This window comes from Coregonus lavaretus (genome assembly GCF_964263955.1).
Source record: "Coregonus lavaretus genome assembly, chromosome: 6".
Taxonomy (NCBI): Eukaryota; Metazoa; Chordata; class Actinopteri; order Salmoniformes; family Salmonidae; genus Coregonus; species Coregonus lavaretus.
In genome coordinates this window covers 28,259,714-28,278,613 of record NC_139993.1, presented here as the reverse complement: position 1 = coordinate 28,278,613, position 18,900 = coordinate 28,259,714, and the positions used below count along the sequence as shown (strand labels likewise).

Genomic DNA, 18,900 nt, shown 5'->3' with positions numbered 1-18,900 from the left:
CTCACGTCGTCTCTCCTTCATTCTCTCTTGTTCCCAGTCATCCTCCTGTCAGATTTATTGGCCTGTTCACTTATTCACTCCATTCTGGCTGCACTCTCCTCCCTCTGCTCAACCTCAACTTTCCTTCATTCCCTCTCCATCGTTCTCACTCTCAGTCCTAATACAACAGGCTGTTAATAAGTGCACTCAGGATAAGTGCAATATTTTCCCAGAGCCAATTCAACACATTTTTTTCTATTTCATTGTCAGTGTAGATTTTTGTTAGAATTGTATTTTGTAGAACTGTTCGGTTTGTTTGGGTAGACTTTAGTCTCAACTCCTCTCTGTGGTTCCATAGACGTTGTATTGACGTTTGATCCCCACGTACATGCAGTAGTAGCACAGCAGCCAGGAAGGACTGTCCCTGACAGTAGCCAATCTCCTCATCGTAGACTGAATAGGCCTGGAACACAGAGCGGAGAGGGGACAACGTTAAGCAATAGGTACTTCATACCAAACAATGAACAAGAAACTGTGTGTGTGTGTGCGTGCGTGTGTTTGTGTAGTATGCATGTAACATATTGAACAAGTTGTTTGTTAAAGTGTGACACTAAATATTCACTGTAAATTCCCAAATCTCTGACATTCAACAGGTCTCTAAGTGTTTCAGAGAGAAAGTGCTTTTGACATGCTAAGGTGTTCCGTTTGTTATTTGTGGTTTCAACTTGCTCAACCTCTGCAGTTTCACAGTTTTAGACAAAAACTGAGTATACAAAACATTAGGAACGCCTTCCTAATATTGAGTTGCACCCCCCTCCTTTTGCCTTCAGAACAGCCTCAATTTGCCGGGGCACGGACTCTACAAGATGTCGAAAGCGTTCCAGAGGGATGCTGGCCCATGTTGACTCCATTGCTTAACATGTTGTGTCAAGTTGGCTGGATGTCCTTTGGGTGGTGGACCATTCTTGATACACACAGGAAACTGTTGAACGTGAAAAACCCAGCAGCATTGCAGTTCTTGACACCTACTACCATACCCCGTTCAAAGGCACTTAAATATTTTGTCTTCCTACCCAACCACTGAATGGCACACATACACAATCCATGTCTCAATTGTCTTAAGGCTTAAAAATAATTTTTAACCTGCCTCCTCCCCTTCATCTACACTGATAGAAGTAATCAACATTATAAAAATTAATAGATTTGGTAGAGATTGGCATTATTTTGACCTCTCCACAGTTCATTGGAAGAGGAAGTGTAAAGTAACATACAGTGCCTTCAAAAAGTATTCACACCCCTTGACTTTCTCCACATTTTTTTTGTGTTACAACGTGGGATTAAAACGTATGTGTCTTTATTTTTCAATGATCTACACACAATACTAACATTTGTAAAACTAAAACTAAAATAAAAACACTAATATACACTACCGGTCAAAAGTTTTAGAACACCTAGTCATTCAAGGGTTTTTCTTTATTAGTACAATTTTCTACATTGTAGAATAATAGTGAAGACATCAAAACTATGAAATAACACATATGGAATCATGTAGTAACCAAAAAAGTGTTAAACAAATCAAAAATATATTTTATATTTGAGATTCTTCAAATAGCCACCCTTTGCCTTGATGACAGCTTTGCAGTGTCTTGGCATTCTCTCAACCAGCTTCACCTGGAATGCTTTTCCAACAGTCTTGAAGGAGTTCCCACATATGCTGAGCACTTGGCTGCTTTTCCTTCACTCTGTGGTCTGACTCATCCCAAACCATCTCAATTGGGTTGAGGTCGGGGGATTGTGGAGGCCAGGTCATCTGATGCAGCACTCCATCACTCTCCTTCTTGGTAAAATAGCCCTTACACAGCCTGGAGGTGTGTTGGGTCATTGTCCTGTTGAAAAACAAATGATAGTCCCACTAAGCCCAAACCAGATGGGCTGGTGTATCGCTGCAGAATGCTGTGGTAGCCATGCTGGTTAAGTGTGCCTTGAATTCTAAATAAATCACAGACAGTGTCACCAGCAAAGCACCCCCACACCATAACACCTCCTCCTCCACACTTTATGGTGGGAACTACACATGCAGAGATCATCCGTTCACCCACACCGCATCTCACAAAGACACGGCGGTTGGAACCAAAAATCTCCAATTTGGACTCTAGACCAAAGGACACATTTCCACCGGTCTAATGTCCATTGCTCGTGTTTCTTGGCCCAAGCAGGTCTCTTCTTCAAATAGGTCTCATTTAGTCGTGGTTTCGTTGCAGCAATTCAACCATGAAGGCCTGATTCACACAGTCCCCTCCGAACAATTGATGTTGAGATGTGTCTGTGACTTGAACTCTGTGAAGCATTTATTTGGGCTGCAATTTCTGAGGCTGGTAATTCTAATGAACTTATCCTCTGCAGCAGAGGGAACTCTGGGTCTTCCATTCCTGTGGCGGTCCTCATGAGAGCCAGTTTCATCATAGCGCTTGATGGTTTTTGCGACTGCACTTTCAAAGTTCTTGACATTTTTCATATTGACTGACCTTCATGTCTTAAAGTAATGATGGACTGTCGTTGCTCTTTCTTATTTGAGCTGTTCTTGCCATAATATGGACTTGCTCTTTTACCAAATGTGGCTATCTTCTGTATACCACCCCTACCTTGTCAAAACACAACTAATTGGCTCAAACGCATTAAGAAGGAATGAAATTCCACAAATTAACTTTTAAGAAGGCACACATGTTAATTGAAATGCATTCCAGGTGACTACCTCATGAAGCTGGTTGAGAGAATGCCAAGAGTGTGCAAAGCTGTCATTAAAGCAAAGGGTGGCTATTTGAAGAATCTCAAATACAAAATATATTTTGATTTGTTTAACACATTTTTGGTTACTATATGATTCCATATGTGTTATTTCATAGTTTTGATGTCTTCACTATTATTCTACAATGTAAAAAATAGTAAAAATAAATAAAAACCTTTCAATGAGTAGGTGTGTCCAAACTTTTAACTGGTAGTGTATATTTTCTGCATGCTTTCTATCTGGTTTTGGTCATTTAAGTTGAGTGAAACTGTTTTTCCATCTCGAAATTTACCACTTAGACGGCCCGCCTAAGAATTTTATATACAGAAAAAAAACTGTAATTAGCTCCATTGACCGTAATTTCCTCCATATTAACCTAATAGTTAGATTTTGGCAATGAAGTCTTATCTTTTTCCCCCAGAGTCAGATGAACACAAACAGCTAGCATGCCAACTGTTCCTTTAGACTTCCAGTCATTGCGCTAACACTAGTTAGCATTGGCTCGTGAAACTACCTTTTACTTACTGGACGCAGAGAAAGATACATAAAAATGTTATCCAAGATGGTATTATGTTGCAGCTAGCGATATTAATAATATAAAATAATTATTTTTTTGATATAAAATCAGCCCCCATGCAGTACCCAGTTTGAAAACCTCTGGCCTAGACTATAAAGTATAACCAGCTGTCACACTGATAGTACATGTTGAGTTGGGAGATGAACATTTGCACGCCTCAAACAGCATCGAAAGCATATTTCCTGAGGAGACTGACTCGGCCCTTCGTTTCTTGCTGAAAGCCCTTTCGGGACTGTCTTTGTCTGAGCGACTTTAATCTGTATGTGCCAATCAAGAGATGGAAAGCTTCGCAAAGCCCTGTTTTCAAAGAGCAGATTTAACAACAGAGGGAGAGCGAGGGAGGCAGAGAGAGAGAGAGATGGCTCCCTGCACAAGTCCTCTTAAAAGAACAGCAGTCGGTAAGCAGTTGGCGTAACACCTTCCTCAAAATCTACAGTTTGGGGAATCACTCTACTGTAGGGAAAGACGACAATAATATGAATTTAGGTTACATCTCATATGACATTTGACCAGACCCTTCTGCACTACTAGTGCATACATTTGACTTCACTCAAACCCTTTGTCCTAGGGGTCTACATAACCATATCCTAAGCGTGACATAATGGAATACATAAGCCGCTATGTAACTACCTGGCTTGTGATTCATACCTTCATAGGGCCGATTCAGAATTGAGATATGCAAGCGTTGAGATAAGCATTCATTGATGTCAATTGGAGCTTTGCATACCTATCTCAAATCAAATCAAATGTTATTGGCCACATGCGCCGAATACAACAGGTGCAGACATTACAGTGAAATGCTTACTTACAGCCCTTAACCAACAGTGCATTTATTTTTCAAGTCAGAATACCGCTCGTAGTGTATAAAGGGTTCCCGTCAGTTGTCATCATGAATGTTTATGCCATCTAGTGGCATAATTATTGGTGTTAACGGCTAACCTTAACAAAATGGATTGAAATCCACATTTCCATGCATCTTGATTGCTGTAACAAGCTTTACAGGTGTATCTTGAATCCCCTTGCATTGCTTTTAATATGAAAAATGGGCATTTCACCTATTCAATTGGTTTCCTACTTGGCAAGGAATTCACATGGAAGAGTAATTACATTTACATTTTAGTCATTTAGCAGATGCTCTTATCCAGAGCGAGTTAGAGGATCAATTAGGGCTAAGTGCCTTGCTCAAGGGCATATGGACAGATTTTTCACCTTGTCAGCTCGGGGATTTGAACCAGCAACCTTTCGGTTACTGGCCCAACGCTCTTAACCGCTAGGCTACCTGCCTCCCCCGGAGCTGTCTTGAGACTGACAAATGTTTGATGGAGTGTTGCCATTCAGCCCGCTTTGCCGTGGCTTGAAGGATGTACAGTGCTAGATGGATGGGGGTCCGTGAGACCACACCCTATTTGTCAGTCGGACCCATTTAATTTGCTTAGGTACAGATGAACTGTGACTGGCTGTTGTGTGTGATGATGACCGTTTGGAGTACAACCAATCACTTGCCGGGGAGAATACTGGAGAATTTGACCTAATGTTCACATTGTCGCCCTATTGTTTCCTCTACTTCTGGGCCTGTATTCACGAAACGTCTAAGAGTTGGAGTGCTTATCTTGGATCAGTTTTTGCCTTTTAGATCGTATTGAATGACATTTTTCGGGACCTGATCCTACAACAGCCAGCAGTGTTTTTTATATTTTTTATACTGGCCCTGACCCAATTCCTTCACAAGGACATCACAGATACATTGAACTTACCTAAAATAAAACACTGTAGGAAGAAAATGCGAGACAAAAGTGTGGCTCTTCAGGAAGTAGCCAACCTTATCAAGAGGCAATCTACATGTATTTGCATACAAATGAGAGCCTGGCACTCAACTGACCTAGATGGTAACAGAGGATGTTAAGGTTTTCTGACACTCAACATTCATTTCACTCTATTGCCTCACCACAGCATGCTTCTGTGTTGTCTGAAAAACGACATGTAAGAACATGTAGCATCATTCTGGACTCATAAAAATATACATTTTATTTGTGTAGCTTGTTTCCAAACTCTAAAAGCAAGTCAAAGTCAGCTACTGTATCTGTGCATCCCAATATGTTACTATGGCAACTTGGTGTGCACAGTATTGTGTGGTTTGTGTTTGCTTGTATGTTTCTGTTTATAATTTATAGTCCTGCGCAGACCTGGGTTCAAATACTATTTAAAAATTTTCAAATACATTGAGAGTAAGATCTAGCCTGCTTGGAGTGCTGAATGAATGGGGTTTGTAGTTTTGGGACTATTCTATTGGTCCATTAAGCAAGTCAAGCTCAATCAAGCACAGACAAGGTTTTTGCAATGATTTTCAATAGTATTAGAACCCAGATCTGGTTCTTTGTACTTATTTATTTATATCCAAGTTTTACATACAAGGTAAGCTGTTAACTGCTCCTGGAAGCGATCCTGGATAGTTTTAAAGACACAGAAACATCAAATCATGTATCCCACCCACTGGCCTAACTCGTCTTCTACCTTTCCTGTCTCCTCTTCACTACCATACCCCAAGAAAACCACACAAAAATACAAAAAAGAGCCACAAACAAATAAGAAAAAAAGAGTGCCATCCATCCTTACCTTACAGATCTTGTAAAGGGAGTCCTGCCCGTCTCCGTCAGTGTCTTTGAAGTAGTCGTGAGCGGGGAACGTCCGGTGGATGTCTCTGGTGATCACTCCGTCCTGGGCAGAGTCCTGCAACACACAACACAAGGACTGTATTAGACCTTTATATGACCGCTTTAGGCTACATTGAACTACAAATAAGAAATAGAATTCTGTGTGCCCGCACAAACCACTTTACAGATGCACATGTACACACATTCGCATGTACGATGAAAGGCATGACTCCCATTGGTGTCAAAGCAGATCATTTTCATTTCCAACAGACTCTAAAGAGCTATTCCAGTCATTCAATACAGACAACCGGAATCATAGTCAAGAGGAACTTTGACTATTTTACACAATTTATCAATAAACCATACCACTTCTGTTATTCAAATATCTACAGTATGCACAAGGAAAACATCCTCAGAGAAACAACGGAGCGAGCAAGAGAGAGCGAGCGGGCCAAGGAGGAGAAAGAGAGAGATAATGATATTTTCTGGTTTTCAGAACGTTTGCTGTATGAGCGTCGCCCAGTGGTGTCCCATTCCACTCAGCTGCTGCTGCTCGGGCTTCTAATCTGCAGCGCAGCACTTCCTCTAGGATGACTGGCGGCCTGGCATTTTCACACTACCCACTGTGAGTTGCAGATAAAACAGGCCCCGGCACCCTGACGGCTCTGACTGCTGTGTGTGTGTGTGTGTGTCTGTGTTTATACAAGTGCGTGTGACAGTGCGCGCGAGAAAGAACGAGAAAATACACTGTAGTTCTCATTCGCCCTCTGTAGCTCACTTGTGTACCACAGAAGCGGGACTGCCAGGCATGCCAGCCTTTGCAGGTTTGAGAGGCGTGCGAGTCAAAACAAACGTGCAGGTTGACGTTCATTGTCATGAGTCAATGCACCGGAGGCAGAACTGAGCGGTTTCCACTAGATGTGCCAGCTGCAAAGTCAATATCGTACAAATTCATGTTTTTAAATTTTTTTGGTGTGGCTTTTTGGTCTTAATTTAAGGTTAGGGTTAGGCATTAGGGTTAGCAGTATGTTAGGTTTAACATCAGATTTCATGACTTTGTGGCTGTGCCAGCTAGTGACCACTCTGCAGAGCTGCCTCCGGTACGAGTCATCTCAATAAATGCCACCCTGCAACAAAACGCACTGAAGTAAATGACACTCAATTGTGTGTAATGGAGTTAAAGTGAAGTGGAGGGACGCACTGCTGACTGCGTGCGCCTGTTCCCTCGTTCTCCCTCTCCAACAGAAGGCTTATTTATTTGGGCTTGATCTCTCTCTCTCTCCCTCCCTCTTTAGCTCTTTGTTAGGTGGGGAATCGGGGGCCCTTTTCAATCAAAGACGGTCACCAGCATTTCAAGGATGAGGTCAAATTTTCCCAAATGATCTGATTAAAGAGCAATTTTATATTAATATACCCTTGAGTTTCCTTTTGTTTCTCACTGTTTAGCTGAGTACATGAATTCAATAACTCCTTCTTCCAGTGGGATTTTTTTTTTATTTCAGACCCATCTCGGAGACCCAGTCACAGCAGGGCTGGATTTCATAAGACTAAAGTATATTTCAAGTCCCAAAGTATTGTATGATACCTGCAGGCTTTAAGTAAAGTGTTGCTCAAAGAAGACCAGGTTAGGACACCGCTGTTGTTCTGCTAATGCTAATTGGAGGTGTGTAGCTAGTAGCTTTCTCCATATCGTGCCAATACGCTAAGAACAGTTTAGGGGGCAACTGATTAATTTAATTTAAGGTGGCAAACAACGACAGACAGTTGAAGGGTTTGACTGTCGCTGCCAGCCTGGCACACAACAACCTGTAATGCTTTAACGAGATTGGAAACGAGGGGGAGGTATGAAAATGCATTATGGGTAGGTTGGAACTAAACATTTCATATGCTTTCATTACAAGAGCAAACACCAAAGAGATGAAAATAATATTATCATAATAATATCATAGATACTAGCATGCACATGTACTCGCATGCATGCACACACATGAAACATACACACATTCTCTCGCTCAACAATCCACCCTCCCACACCGCTATTTAAGTAGTCCAATAATTAAACAAAGTGCACTACCATGGTAACATCAATCTGGGTCTGGAGGAATCTTGTTGACAGGCCCAGTTGTAAACAGTTTGATTAAATTAACGGCGCATGTCACTACTAATTAAAGGCGTCATTAGTCAACTAACGGCAGTAAATAAGGCTAGGTCTCCTCTCTCTAATTCTCTCTTCAGATGAGCTACTACTCTGATACAAAGTCCTTGGTGTCTCTGATCCGTGCCACTGGCTTGTCATCACACTGCATACGAAGAAAGGGAGAGAAGACAGGATGTCTGAGGTTGGATTTGGGTGCATGTACACTTGTGCATTGGTCAATGGTATTGGCAATGTGTGTTTGTCTGCGTACAGTATATATGTGAGATGTGTGGGCATATATTATGTATGTGTATGCATACGTGTATGCTCACATGAGAGCATACAAAAGTGTGCGCACGTAGGATTTATATATACACTAGATAGGGGTTAAGAGCGTTGGGCCAGTAACCGAAAGGTCGCTGGTTCGAATCCCTGAGCCTACTAGGTGAAAAATCTGTCGGTGCCCTTGAGCAAGGCATCTTAACCATAATTGCTCCTGTAAATCTCTCTGGATAAGAGCGTCTACTAAATGAATAAAATGTAAATGACTGACAGGGGGCCCTGTTTTGAAGGCAGTGCGCCTCCATCTTGGCACTACCTCACCATTGTAGATTTTTTTGGGAAGCTATAGAAATGCATGTATTTATGTATATATTTATTTTTGCCACCTTTATTATATTACAGACACCTTAATGCATACTTTTAAATTATATTATGTGAGCTAAACATAAAAATAAGAAATGAAAAATAAAGAAAATTCCTTAAAATATATATTTTTTAAAGTTCTAATATTACTGTCCCCACTATAACAAAAAAACTTAAATACATGTAATTTTGTAATTGAAACATTTTATTGAAATACTGTAGAATTCCATTCATTCCTATGGAGGACTGCTTCTTCTGAGGAGTGCCAATATGGCCGACCGGTGGCTTCAAAGCCTCTCACTGTCCAATACATAGCATCAGAAATCCAGGGTTTATATACATCATTGGTGTTCCTCATCATTTCAAAAGAGGGGGCTATTTTTCTCAAGCTGCTTAGTGCACAACTTATTTCATCAGTCGATTCAGGGGCTTGGAGTCGGCCTTTGTCCAAATGATCCATAGTGGCTGAATGTACAGTAGAATGCAGGTGGTGGTGCTACCGATTCACTACCATCATACTTGTACTGGATACTGTACTGGATGGTTATGGTAGGAACACTTTGTTGCACTATGGGTGACCTAGATTTACCAGGGGCTCAATGACCATCCTCCCCACACAATCTTATCATAAAGACAACATTCAGGAATCTCTGTCTTTCTCTACACACACACAAACACTAACACACCCTTCTACCCACTCGTCATAACATTTCACAAGGTCAGAATCCCCATGAACCATGTTATGCTAGATGACATAATAAATACGCAGGAATTTAAAAATCATTAACTGAGGCGGTGTGTGTGTGTGTGTGTGTGTGTGTGTGTGTGTGTGTGTGTGTGTGAGAGAGAGACTCATGCTGTCTTGCAAGTCCCTTTGGAGTAACTGTCTGGAGTGTGGGGTAGACAGTGACAAAAAAGGAGACTGAGAGAAACAAAAAACAGACAGAGAGAGAGGAAGAGTTCTTCTAATTGCAGCTCGGGGGCCTGTTGGCAAGACAAGGCATTACTCAGCCTCACCCAGCAACCCAGGCAGGTAACCCATTTACCACCCCAAAATAAAAAGTGCTGATTTTGCCAAGTCAAGCACCTCCCTCTGCCTCGCAGCTAACACCTCCACACCCATCGCCTCATTCCCTAACAAGCTCACTCTGTAACCAGAGCTGGTGGTAAGTCAGTCAGGTGCAAAACTCAAGTGCCACTCACGCCTCAGGCAAGATGCGCCGGGGAAATGGGTACTACACAGCAGGGTAAACTAAGGTCAGCACCAGCAAAAGGCGATGCTGTTACTTATAGTGTGTGAACAATGTGTTCTACGCGAGATAAAGGCAGGGAATTATGCTAAACTCAAACACGATTAAAACGCGTTAAATAAATACGAGCCAAATGCTGCCCTGAGGACGGCTGGGTTGTGTGTCTGGGAAGGACAGCAATCGAAGCTGCGATCCTGGCACAGTCACTAGTTAATTATACAATAACTGGGACCTTGTTCTGCCCCCCTCCATCTCTCTCTTTTAGTCCATATTTTACTACAATACTCCTTTTCTCTCTTTCTGCGTTTATGAAAATGAATCTCATCTGTGCAAGGCATCGTAAACCCCACGGTTCCTGACAAATAGGCTTCATAAATAAGCTTAGGGAGCAGGGAGGCTCTAAATGGTCATTTAGTGACAAACATCTTTGAAAGAAGCCTGCCTTGGGCAAACAGGCGAAGAAGAAGACGAAAAATATTTATTTCACTGGTGTAATTGCTAAGGCTAATTCGACGCTGGCCCTCTTGTTTGCTCTACTGGTTGGATGGCTCAAGCCCTGCTGTTTCCGTTGGCCGAGACCTGGTTAACAAGCCGCCGCTGGCCCGTCAGATTTCCCCAGTCACAAGAGAAAGATAAAACCGATGACCTTCAAGCCCATTGATCTGAGGCGGGCTCACCTCTGTGGCACACTGGGGGATCGCTTTGAGCGCTGCTGGAAGGTTCCACACAGGCTGGTTGGGGATAATTCTGCCACATGTGGGACAGAGGTATGTGTTGCTATGCTCTCGTCTAGTTTAAAGCCCAATCCCTTCTCTGGATAACCGTTCCAGTCGTTGCACATATGACGTTCTATTCTAGCACTAGCATATGTGATTCTCCTAAGCAAAAGTATGCTAGTACTGAAATACAACAAAAATGTGCAACGGTTGAGGGTTCCCGAGGTAATGGAAATAGAGGTTAAATTCTGTAGTGTATGGCCCTAAAAAAATAACATCATAGAAAGACCCATATGAGTTGGTAGGGATGGTTTTATGCAAATATCATGTCAAATTCAACAAACTATTAAATAGGTACTCATCTGAGAGTAAACATGTTCGCATCAGTGGAGAAGACAATGAGAATTACTTAAGCATGGACCTGCTTACACCCTTACATGTGGCCACACGGGACCATGTTCAGAAAGCGTGTTTGCAAACAGAGCCGTCAGAACCTTGGTCGAGCAGCCCCTTAAACAAGGTTTATGTAATAAGGGTTTCAGATCCACTGCTGGGAGGCAGCGATACCTCTAAACCTCAGAGCCGGGGCTGCTGGGATGCGTGTGGAGGCTCAGACAGGAGAGCAAGCAGTCAGAGCCCATTAAGCCCGACGTGACAGCCAGTCCAATCATTGCGGCAAGAGATCCTGCTGCTAGCATCCTGCCTAGAGACTCGGAGAGAGCAACAGTAAGCCAGGCAGCTAGCTGCACTGTGCTGATGGGTGCAGTAAGGTCTTCCCCGCCCAACGCATGTTCCATTTAACCAAGCTTGTTTCTAGAACTTCCCAGAAAGTTCTCAGTAGTGTTGTATCCTAATGGTGCATCGGATGGAGTCTCCCGGAGCCTGGTCGACATGTGTGACTGAGGCAGACAGACGGGCATGTCTTCACCCATCCTCATCCCGGCTGAGGGGATCAGCGCTGTCACCATCAGCCCACCCTGCTGCGCCGTGACCCAGATCACTGGAGATGCCAAAGTGCTCATCTCACTCTCTCCCCCCCGATGGAGAGAGAGCAAGCGCGATGTAGTGCACAATGCTGGAGAGCAGCGGTTCAGATGAACAGGCAGCATGGAGTGTCAGAGAGCATCTTGGTACGCCTCCAAGGAAAAGACCCTTCTGGGTCATGGTCGTGACGGAGGGGATGGATTTAAAGCAGCCATTGATCCAAAACTGGTTGTGGGAAGTCATGAGGTACCGTCATACTTATTACCATCACAATGAATGGCACAACCATGAGTGAAAACGTTCAATCATGTTAAGTGTGCATCTATGTTCTCTCATTCTCCCTTACTCACTCCCCTCTTTTCAGTTCATCAACTGTCCCTTTAGGGGTTGTGTGTCAACGGTGTGAAACGAAGGCGTCCCATTTTCTTTCCCCCGCTATAAAGGCTGGCAATACTGTTTTGGTTAATCACACTGTCAAATGGAAAATAACCAAGGACAATGCGATACTGAATACTATGGTAGGCTTTTACCTCTGGCCAAACCTCTGGAGGAGACCTGCAGCATAGAGAGACTGAGGGAGGCTGCCACTGTGCTCAGGGCAGGCAGGGAGAGAGAGACAGAGGCTGAGAGAGAAGAGTAGAGCCAGGTGATTGACAAAGGATATTATCGGGCCCATTTCTCCCCTGGGTGAAATCTAGCACTTCAAAGCAGCCCATAATTGAAATGGAAAAACAGCTGCATTATTAGCCTGATCACACAGTCCAACCTTGCGGAGGAGAAACCAAATAAAAGGTGAGAGAGGGGGATGGAGGTGGGTGAGAGAAGAGGAAGAAAGAGGGGAGGGAGGGTAGGAGAGGTGGGGTTGGGTGCCTTTTAAGCCTTGCCAGAGTAGACAGATTCATTTCGTTTATGCATTATGCATGTGTGGCGCTCCGTGTGATCATGCTGACTGCTTGTTATTAAGTGTGACGTGGGGAGAAAACACGGCGCGTCAACAGACCTCATACATGCTCACACGCAACTGCCTCGAACTTCGGCATTACTAGCATTGAGAGAGAGAGAGAGAGAGATTGCATTCTTCACTGCTTGGCACTCTAGGCAGTGGCTGAAGAGTTGTGACTAAAGTGTGCCCCAGCCATAACAAACCATAAGCCAACACGTAACATCGCTCTTGAGACACCTGGATCGCCACCATGTCTCATTTGTCATCCCCAGGCCACCGTAATATATTCCACTAATATTCAGACGATGGCAGTCCGTTAATTAAAAATCAAGTCCCTCAGCGACCTTTGTCCTTTTGTCGAGGATAGGAATTTTTGGGGATGTCCCTCAGGGGGTACAACAGCTGGTGGTCTTGACAGATTGCAAACTCATCTGTCGCGGTGTTGTCATTGTGGTTTTAATGGCCAATGAGTGGCGATGCATTCTAATTTGTCCGGGACTGTAGGCTTATTCCAAGTGGAGTGCACTTGGCGTCGACTCCGTAGAGTGAAGCAGGGTGCTGGAGCAGGATAGGCGTGTGGCCAGCCTGGTGGTATAGGGCACCGGATAAAGTGCATCCCCCGGCTCCTGACATTTCTATATTTGTGTTTATACCGGAGGACATGGATTGTGTTCTTTTTCCCCTCCCCTTCAGGGCTCGGACTGAGCTTTGCCCTGGCGAGGGACAGTCTGGGTGTAGGCTAATTGAGCGAGGTGGACAGCACTTCTGGTGAGCTGGGGGTAAAGCTGCGAGGTTGGATGGGTTGATTAGTGTGTGTGTGTATGTGTATGTGTGAGAGCATCTGGTGTCAGTGTCTCAGTTCACCTCTCTGAACCGGCATGGCAGCCAACATGAGAACACAGTGTACTCAGACATGCTCCAGTACAGGCACACACACACAGCGATGGTTTCAAAGAACCCTCGACACAAAGACCGAAGGAGACCCTGCTGTGCTGAAGTATAATTACATTTACATTTTAGTCATCCATTTTAGTTATCCAGAGCGACTTACAGTTAGTGAATACATATTTTTTTTATACTGGCCCCCCGTGGGAATCGAACCCACAACCCTGGCATTGCAAATGCCATGCTCTATCAACTGAGCTACATCCCTGCCGGCCATTCCCTCCCCTACCCTGGACGACGCTGGGCCAATTGTGCGCCGCCCATGAGTCTCCCGGTCACGGCCGGCTGCAACAGAGCCTGGATTCGAACCAGGATCTCTAGTGGCACAGTTAGCACTGCGATGCAGTGCCTTAGACCACTGCGCCACTCAGGAGACAATATAATATAATATAATAATCTTAATTATTTACAGGACATGATATTAGTTTCAAAAGCTAAAATATATTTACCTAGAGAGAGAAAGGCAATAAGTGCACTGAATAAACTACATTGAACAAAATTATAAATGCAACATGCAAAGATTTATGTTACAGTTCATAAGGAAATCAGTCAACTGAAATAAATTCATTTGGCCCTAATATATGGATTTCACATGACTGGGAATACTTTTTAAAGGTAGGGGCGTGGATCAGAAAACCAGTCAGTATCTGGTGTGACCAGATACTTCGCATAGAGTTGATTGTGGCCTGTGGAATGTTGTCCCATTCTTTTTCAATGGCTGTGTGAAGTTGCTTGATTTTGGTGGGAACTGAACACCCTGTCGTACATGTCGAACCAGAGCATCTCAAACATACTCAATGGGTGACATACAGTGGGGAAAAAAAGTATTTAGTCAGCCACCAATTGTGCAAGTTCTCCCACTTAAAAAGATGAGAGAGGCCTGTAATTTTCATCATAGGTACACGTCAACTATGACAGACAAAATGAGAAGAAAAAAAATCCAGAAAATCACATTGTAGGATTTTTTATGAATTTATTTGCAAATTATGGTGGAAAATAAGTATTTGGTCAATAACAAAAGTTTCTCAATACTTTGTTATATACCCTTTGTTGGCAATGACACAGGTCAAACGTTTTCTGTAAGTCGTCACAAGGTTTTCACACACTGTTGCTGGTATTTTGGCCCATTCCTCCATGCAGATCTCCTCTAGAGCAGTGATGTTTTGGGGCTGTCGCTGGGCAAGACAGACTTTCAACTCCCTCCAAAGATTTTCTATGGGGTTGAGATCTGGAGACTGGCTAGGCCACTCCAGGACCTTGAAATGCTTCTTACGAAGCCACTCCTTCGTTGCCCGGGCAGTGTGTTTGGGATCATTGTCATGCTGAAAGACCCAGCCACGTTTAATCTTCAATACCCTTGCTGATGGAAGGAGGTTTTCACTCAAAATCTCACGATACATGGCCCCATTCATTCTTTCCTTTACACGAATCAGTCGTCCTGGTCCCTTTGCAGAAAAACAGCCCCATCATTGGATGCAACTCAGCATTCTTTGTCCTCCAAACACGACGAGTTCCCAATCCTCTTCTGGATCATCCAAATGCACTCTAGCAAACTTCAGACGGGCCTGGACATGTACTGGCTTAAGCAGGGGGACACGTCTGGCACTGCAGGATTTTAGTCCCTGGCGGCGTAGTGTGTTACTGATGGTAGGCTTTGTTACTTTGGTCCCAGCTCTCTGCAGGTCATTCACTAGGTCATCCCGTGTGGTTCTGGGATTTTTGCTCACCGTTCTTGTGATCATTTTGACCCCACGTGGTGAGATCGTGCGTGGAGCCCCAGATCGAGGGAGATTATCAGTGGTCTTGTATGTCTTCCATTTCCTAATAATTGCTCCCACAGTTGATTTCTTCAAACCAAGCTGCTTACCTATTGCAGATTCAGTCTTCCCAGCCTGGTGCAGGTCTACAATTTTGTTTCTGGTGTCCTTTGACAGCTCTTTGGTCTTGGCCATAGTGGAGTTTGGAGTGTGACTGTTTGAGGTTGTGAACAGGTGTCTTTTATACTGATAACAAGTTCAAACAGGTGCCATTAATACAGGTAACGAGTGGAGGACAGAGGAGCCTCTTAAAGAAGAAGTTACAGGTCTGTGAGAGCCAGAAATCTTGCTTGTTTGTAGGTGACCAAATACTTATTTTCCACCATAATTTGCAAATAAATTCATAAAAAATCCTACAATGTGATTTTCTGGATTTTTTTTCTCAATTTGTCTGTCATAGTTGACGTGTACCTATGATGAAAATTACAGGCCTCTCTCGTCTTTTTAAGTGGGAGAACTTGCACAATTGGTGGCTGACTAAATACTTGTTTTCCCCCACTGTATGTCTGGTGAGTATGCAGACCATGGAAGAACTGACATATTCAGCTTCCAGGAATTGTGTACAGATCCTTGCGACATGGGGCCATACATGATCATGCTGAAACATGAGGTGATGGCGGCGGATGAATGGCACGACAACGGCCTCAGGATCTTGTCACGATATCTCTGTGAATTCAAATTGCCATCGAAAAAATGCAATTGTGTTCCTTGTCCGTACCTTATGCCTGCCCAAACCATAACCCCACCTCCACCATGGGGCACTCTGTTCACAACGATGACGTCAGCAAACCGCTCGCCCACATGATGCTATATACGCTGTCTGCCATCTGCCCGGTATAGTTGAAACTGGGATTAATCCGTGAAGAGCACACTTCGCCAGCGTTCCAGTGGCCATCGAAGGTTAGCATAATTTGCCCACTGAAGTCGGTTACGAAACCGAACTGCAGCCAGGTAAAGCACGCAGAAGAGCTTCCTTGAGATGGTTTCTGTTGCGTTTATATTTTTCTTCAGTATATATAAGCCCCTTTCCCACTCCACTCGACCTCCCAGAAGGCTCCATACAGACCATATCTACAGAGCACCTGATAATAGGTACATATTTCTGGATGGTCAGGATAGGACTGGACCCCATAACTGCCAGTCACCTTTGTATCCCCCTCAGATAGAAACAGATGGAAATGTGCTGCATTGTGCTCCAATTTGATCTGAACCCTTCAAGTCACCATGGCCATTCCCTCCTTCAATACATCCTCCAGTTGCTCTTTTATTCCCAACACTGATTTCTTCACATCCTCAAAGGAGACTTGTTGGGTGACAGTGATGCTGGGTAAGGCCTCAGATCCAGGAGGGACACAGAGAGGCTGGACATTCTGGAGGAGATAGATGCAATCCTCTGTGTATGAGAGCTGTATCTCCTCAGGTCAACCACCTCCTGCTCCAGTCACACCGCAGCCTGAATAAATTCAGCTTTTTCTTGGGCTCTGATCAGCTCCTTCTCCTCAGAGCATCTTCTCTCAATGGAGCATATCAGCTCAGTAAATATCCTCTCCCAGTCACCCACTACTGCCTGGACACAGAGTTTGAGTGACTCCACAGCCTGTCTTACCTCCTGCATCTCCTTCTCGCTCTTCTAGATTCTCTGTTGGGATTCCGCCCCCAATTTCCTCTGTTTCTCAGTCCATTCTGCTGCAACAGAGACTGTATCATGGCCTTTATGTTCATCTGACAAACACTGATTACAGATACACTGCTGATCTGTGCGGCAGTAAACCTCTAACAATTTGTCATGATGACAGCAGATCTTCTCCTGTAGTTGTGTGGAGGCTTTGACCAGCTTGTGCTTCTTAAAGGCAGGAGATTCATAGTGAGGCTGGAGGTGAGTCTTATAGTATGAGGCCAGGGACACCAGACAGGACAGCTTTGAGTTTTCTCCCAGTGGACACCTGCTTGTCTAACATCTCATTCCAAATTCATGGGCATTAATATGGAGTTGGTCCCCCCTTTGCTGCTATAACAGCCACTAGATGTTGGAACATTGCTGCGGGGACTTGCTTCCATTCAGCCACAAGAGCATTAGTGAGGTTGGGCACTGATGTTGGGCAATTAGGCCTGGCCCGCAGTAGGCCTTCCAATTCATCCCAAAGGTGTTCGATGGGGTTGAGGTCAGGGCTCTGTGTAGGCCAGTCAAGTTCTTCCACACCGATCTCGAAAAACCATTTTTGTGTGGACCTCGCTTTGTGCACGGGGGCATTGTCATGCTGAAACAGGAAAGGGCCTTCCCAAAACTTTTGCCACAAAGTTGGAAGCACAGAATCGTCTAGAATGTAATTGTATGCTGTAGCGTTAAAGATTTCCCTTCACTGGAACTAAGGGGCCTTGCCCAAATCATGAAAAACAGCCCCAAACCATTAGTCCTCTTCCACCAAACTTTACAGTTGGCACTATGCATTGTGGCAGGTAGCGTTCTCCTGGCATCTGCCGAACCCAGATTTGTCCGTCGGACTGCCAGATGGTGAAGCGTGATTCATCACTCCAGAGAATGCGTTTCTACTGCTCCAGAGTCCAATGGCGGCGAGCTTTACACCACTCCAGCCAACGCTTTGCATTGTGCATGGTGATCTTAGGCTTGTATGTGGCTGCTTGGCCATGAAAACCCATTTCATGAAGCTCCCGACTAACAGTTCTTGTGCGGAGGCTTCCAGAGGCAGTTTGGAACTTGGTAGTGAATGTTGCAACCGAGGACAGACGATTTCTCGCACTTCAGCACTTGGCGGTCCCCTCCTGTGAGCTTCTGTGGCCTACCACTACACGGCTGAGCCGTTGTTGCTCCTAGACGTTTCCACTTCTCAATAACAGCACTTACAGTTGACCGGGGCAGCTCTAGCAGGGCAGAAATTTGACGAACTGACTTGTTGGAAAGGTGTCATCCTATGACGGTGCCACGTTGAAAGTCACTGAGGTCTTCATTAAGGCCATTCTACTGCCAACGTTTGTCTATGGAGATTGCATGGCTGTGTGCTAAAAGAGCTGAATTCACAAATTTAAAAGGGGTGTCCACATACTTTTGTATATATAGCGTAGGTATCGTTTCTCTAGAAGTGTTTGTGTAGATAGGTATTGTTTCCATAGAATTGTTTGTACAACACCATTTCCTGGTTCTGCGTTTGAATGTACTCTGAACCTGTAGTTCAGGAAGAGACTGGCTCTGATTGGACAGACAACATCCACAACCCTTATGATGCATTCTAAAATGGCAAGTGGTAATTCTTCCTTATTGGCATAATAGTGTCATTTAAAATGTACAGTTAGTGGACCACTTTCTACACTACACTGTACCGATTTTTTCTATTTATTTGCGCATAGCAGCCAAACATCCTCCAAATATGCATACATGAATGAATAGCACAGCTATTTCTGATCGGCACAAACACCCATATTAATTACTCCCTATTTTTAAACTTCAAATAAACT

At 44.1% G+C, this 18,900-nt stretch overlaps 1 protein-coding gene across 2 annotated transcripts in view; it reads right to left on the bottom strand.

Moving 5' to 3' along the window:
• rabgap1l (RAB GTPase activating protein 1-like) overlaps positions 1 to 18,900 on the bottom strand; it is a 141,744-nt gene that overhangs the window by 45,125 nt on the left and 77,719 nt on the right. For both annotated transcript variants that reach the window (XM_084162974.1, XM_084162975.1), the window contains exons 7-8: positions 5,955 to 6,068; positions 368 to 442 (exon numbers count right to left, since the gene is read on the bottom strand). In XM_084162974.1, the coding sequence (XP_084019100.1) occupies positions 368 to 442; positions 5,955 to 6,068 (189 nt within the window). The remainder of the gene's footprint in view (positions 1 to 367; positions 443 to 5,954; positions 6,069 to 18,900) is intronic.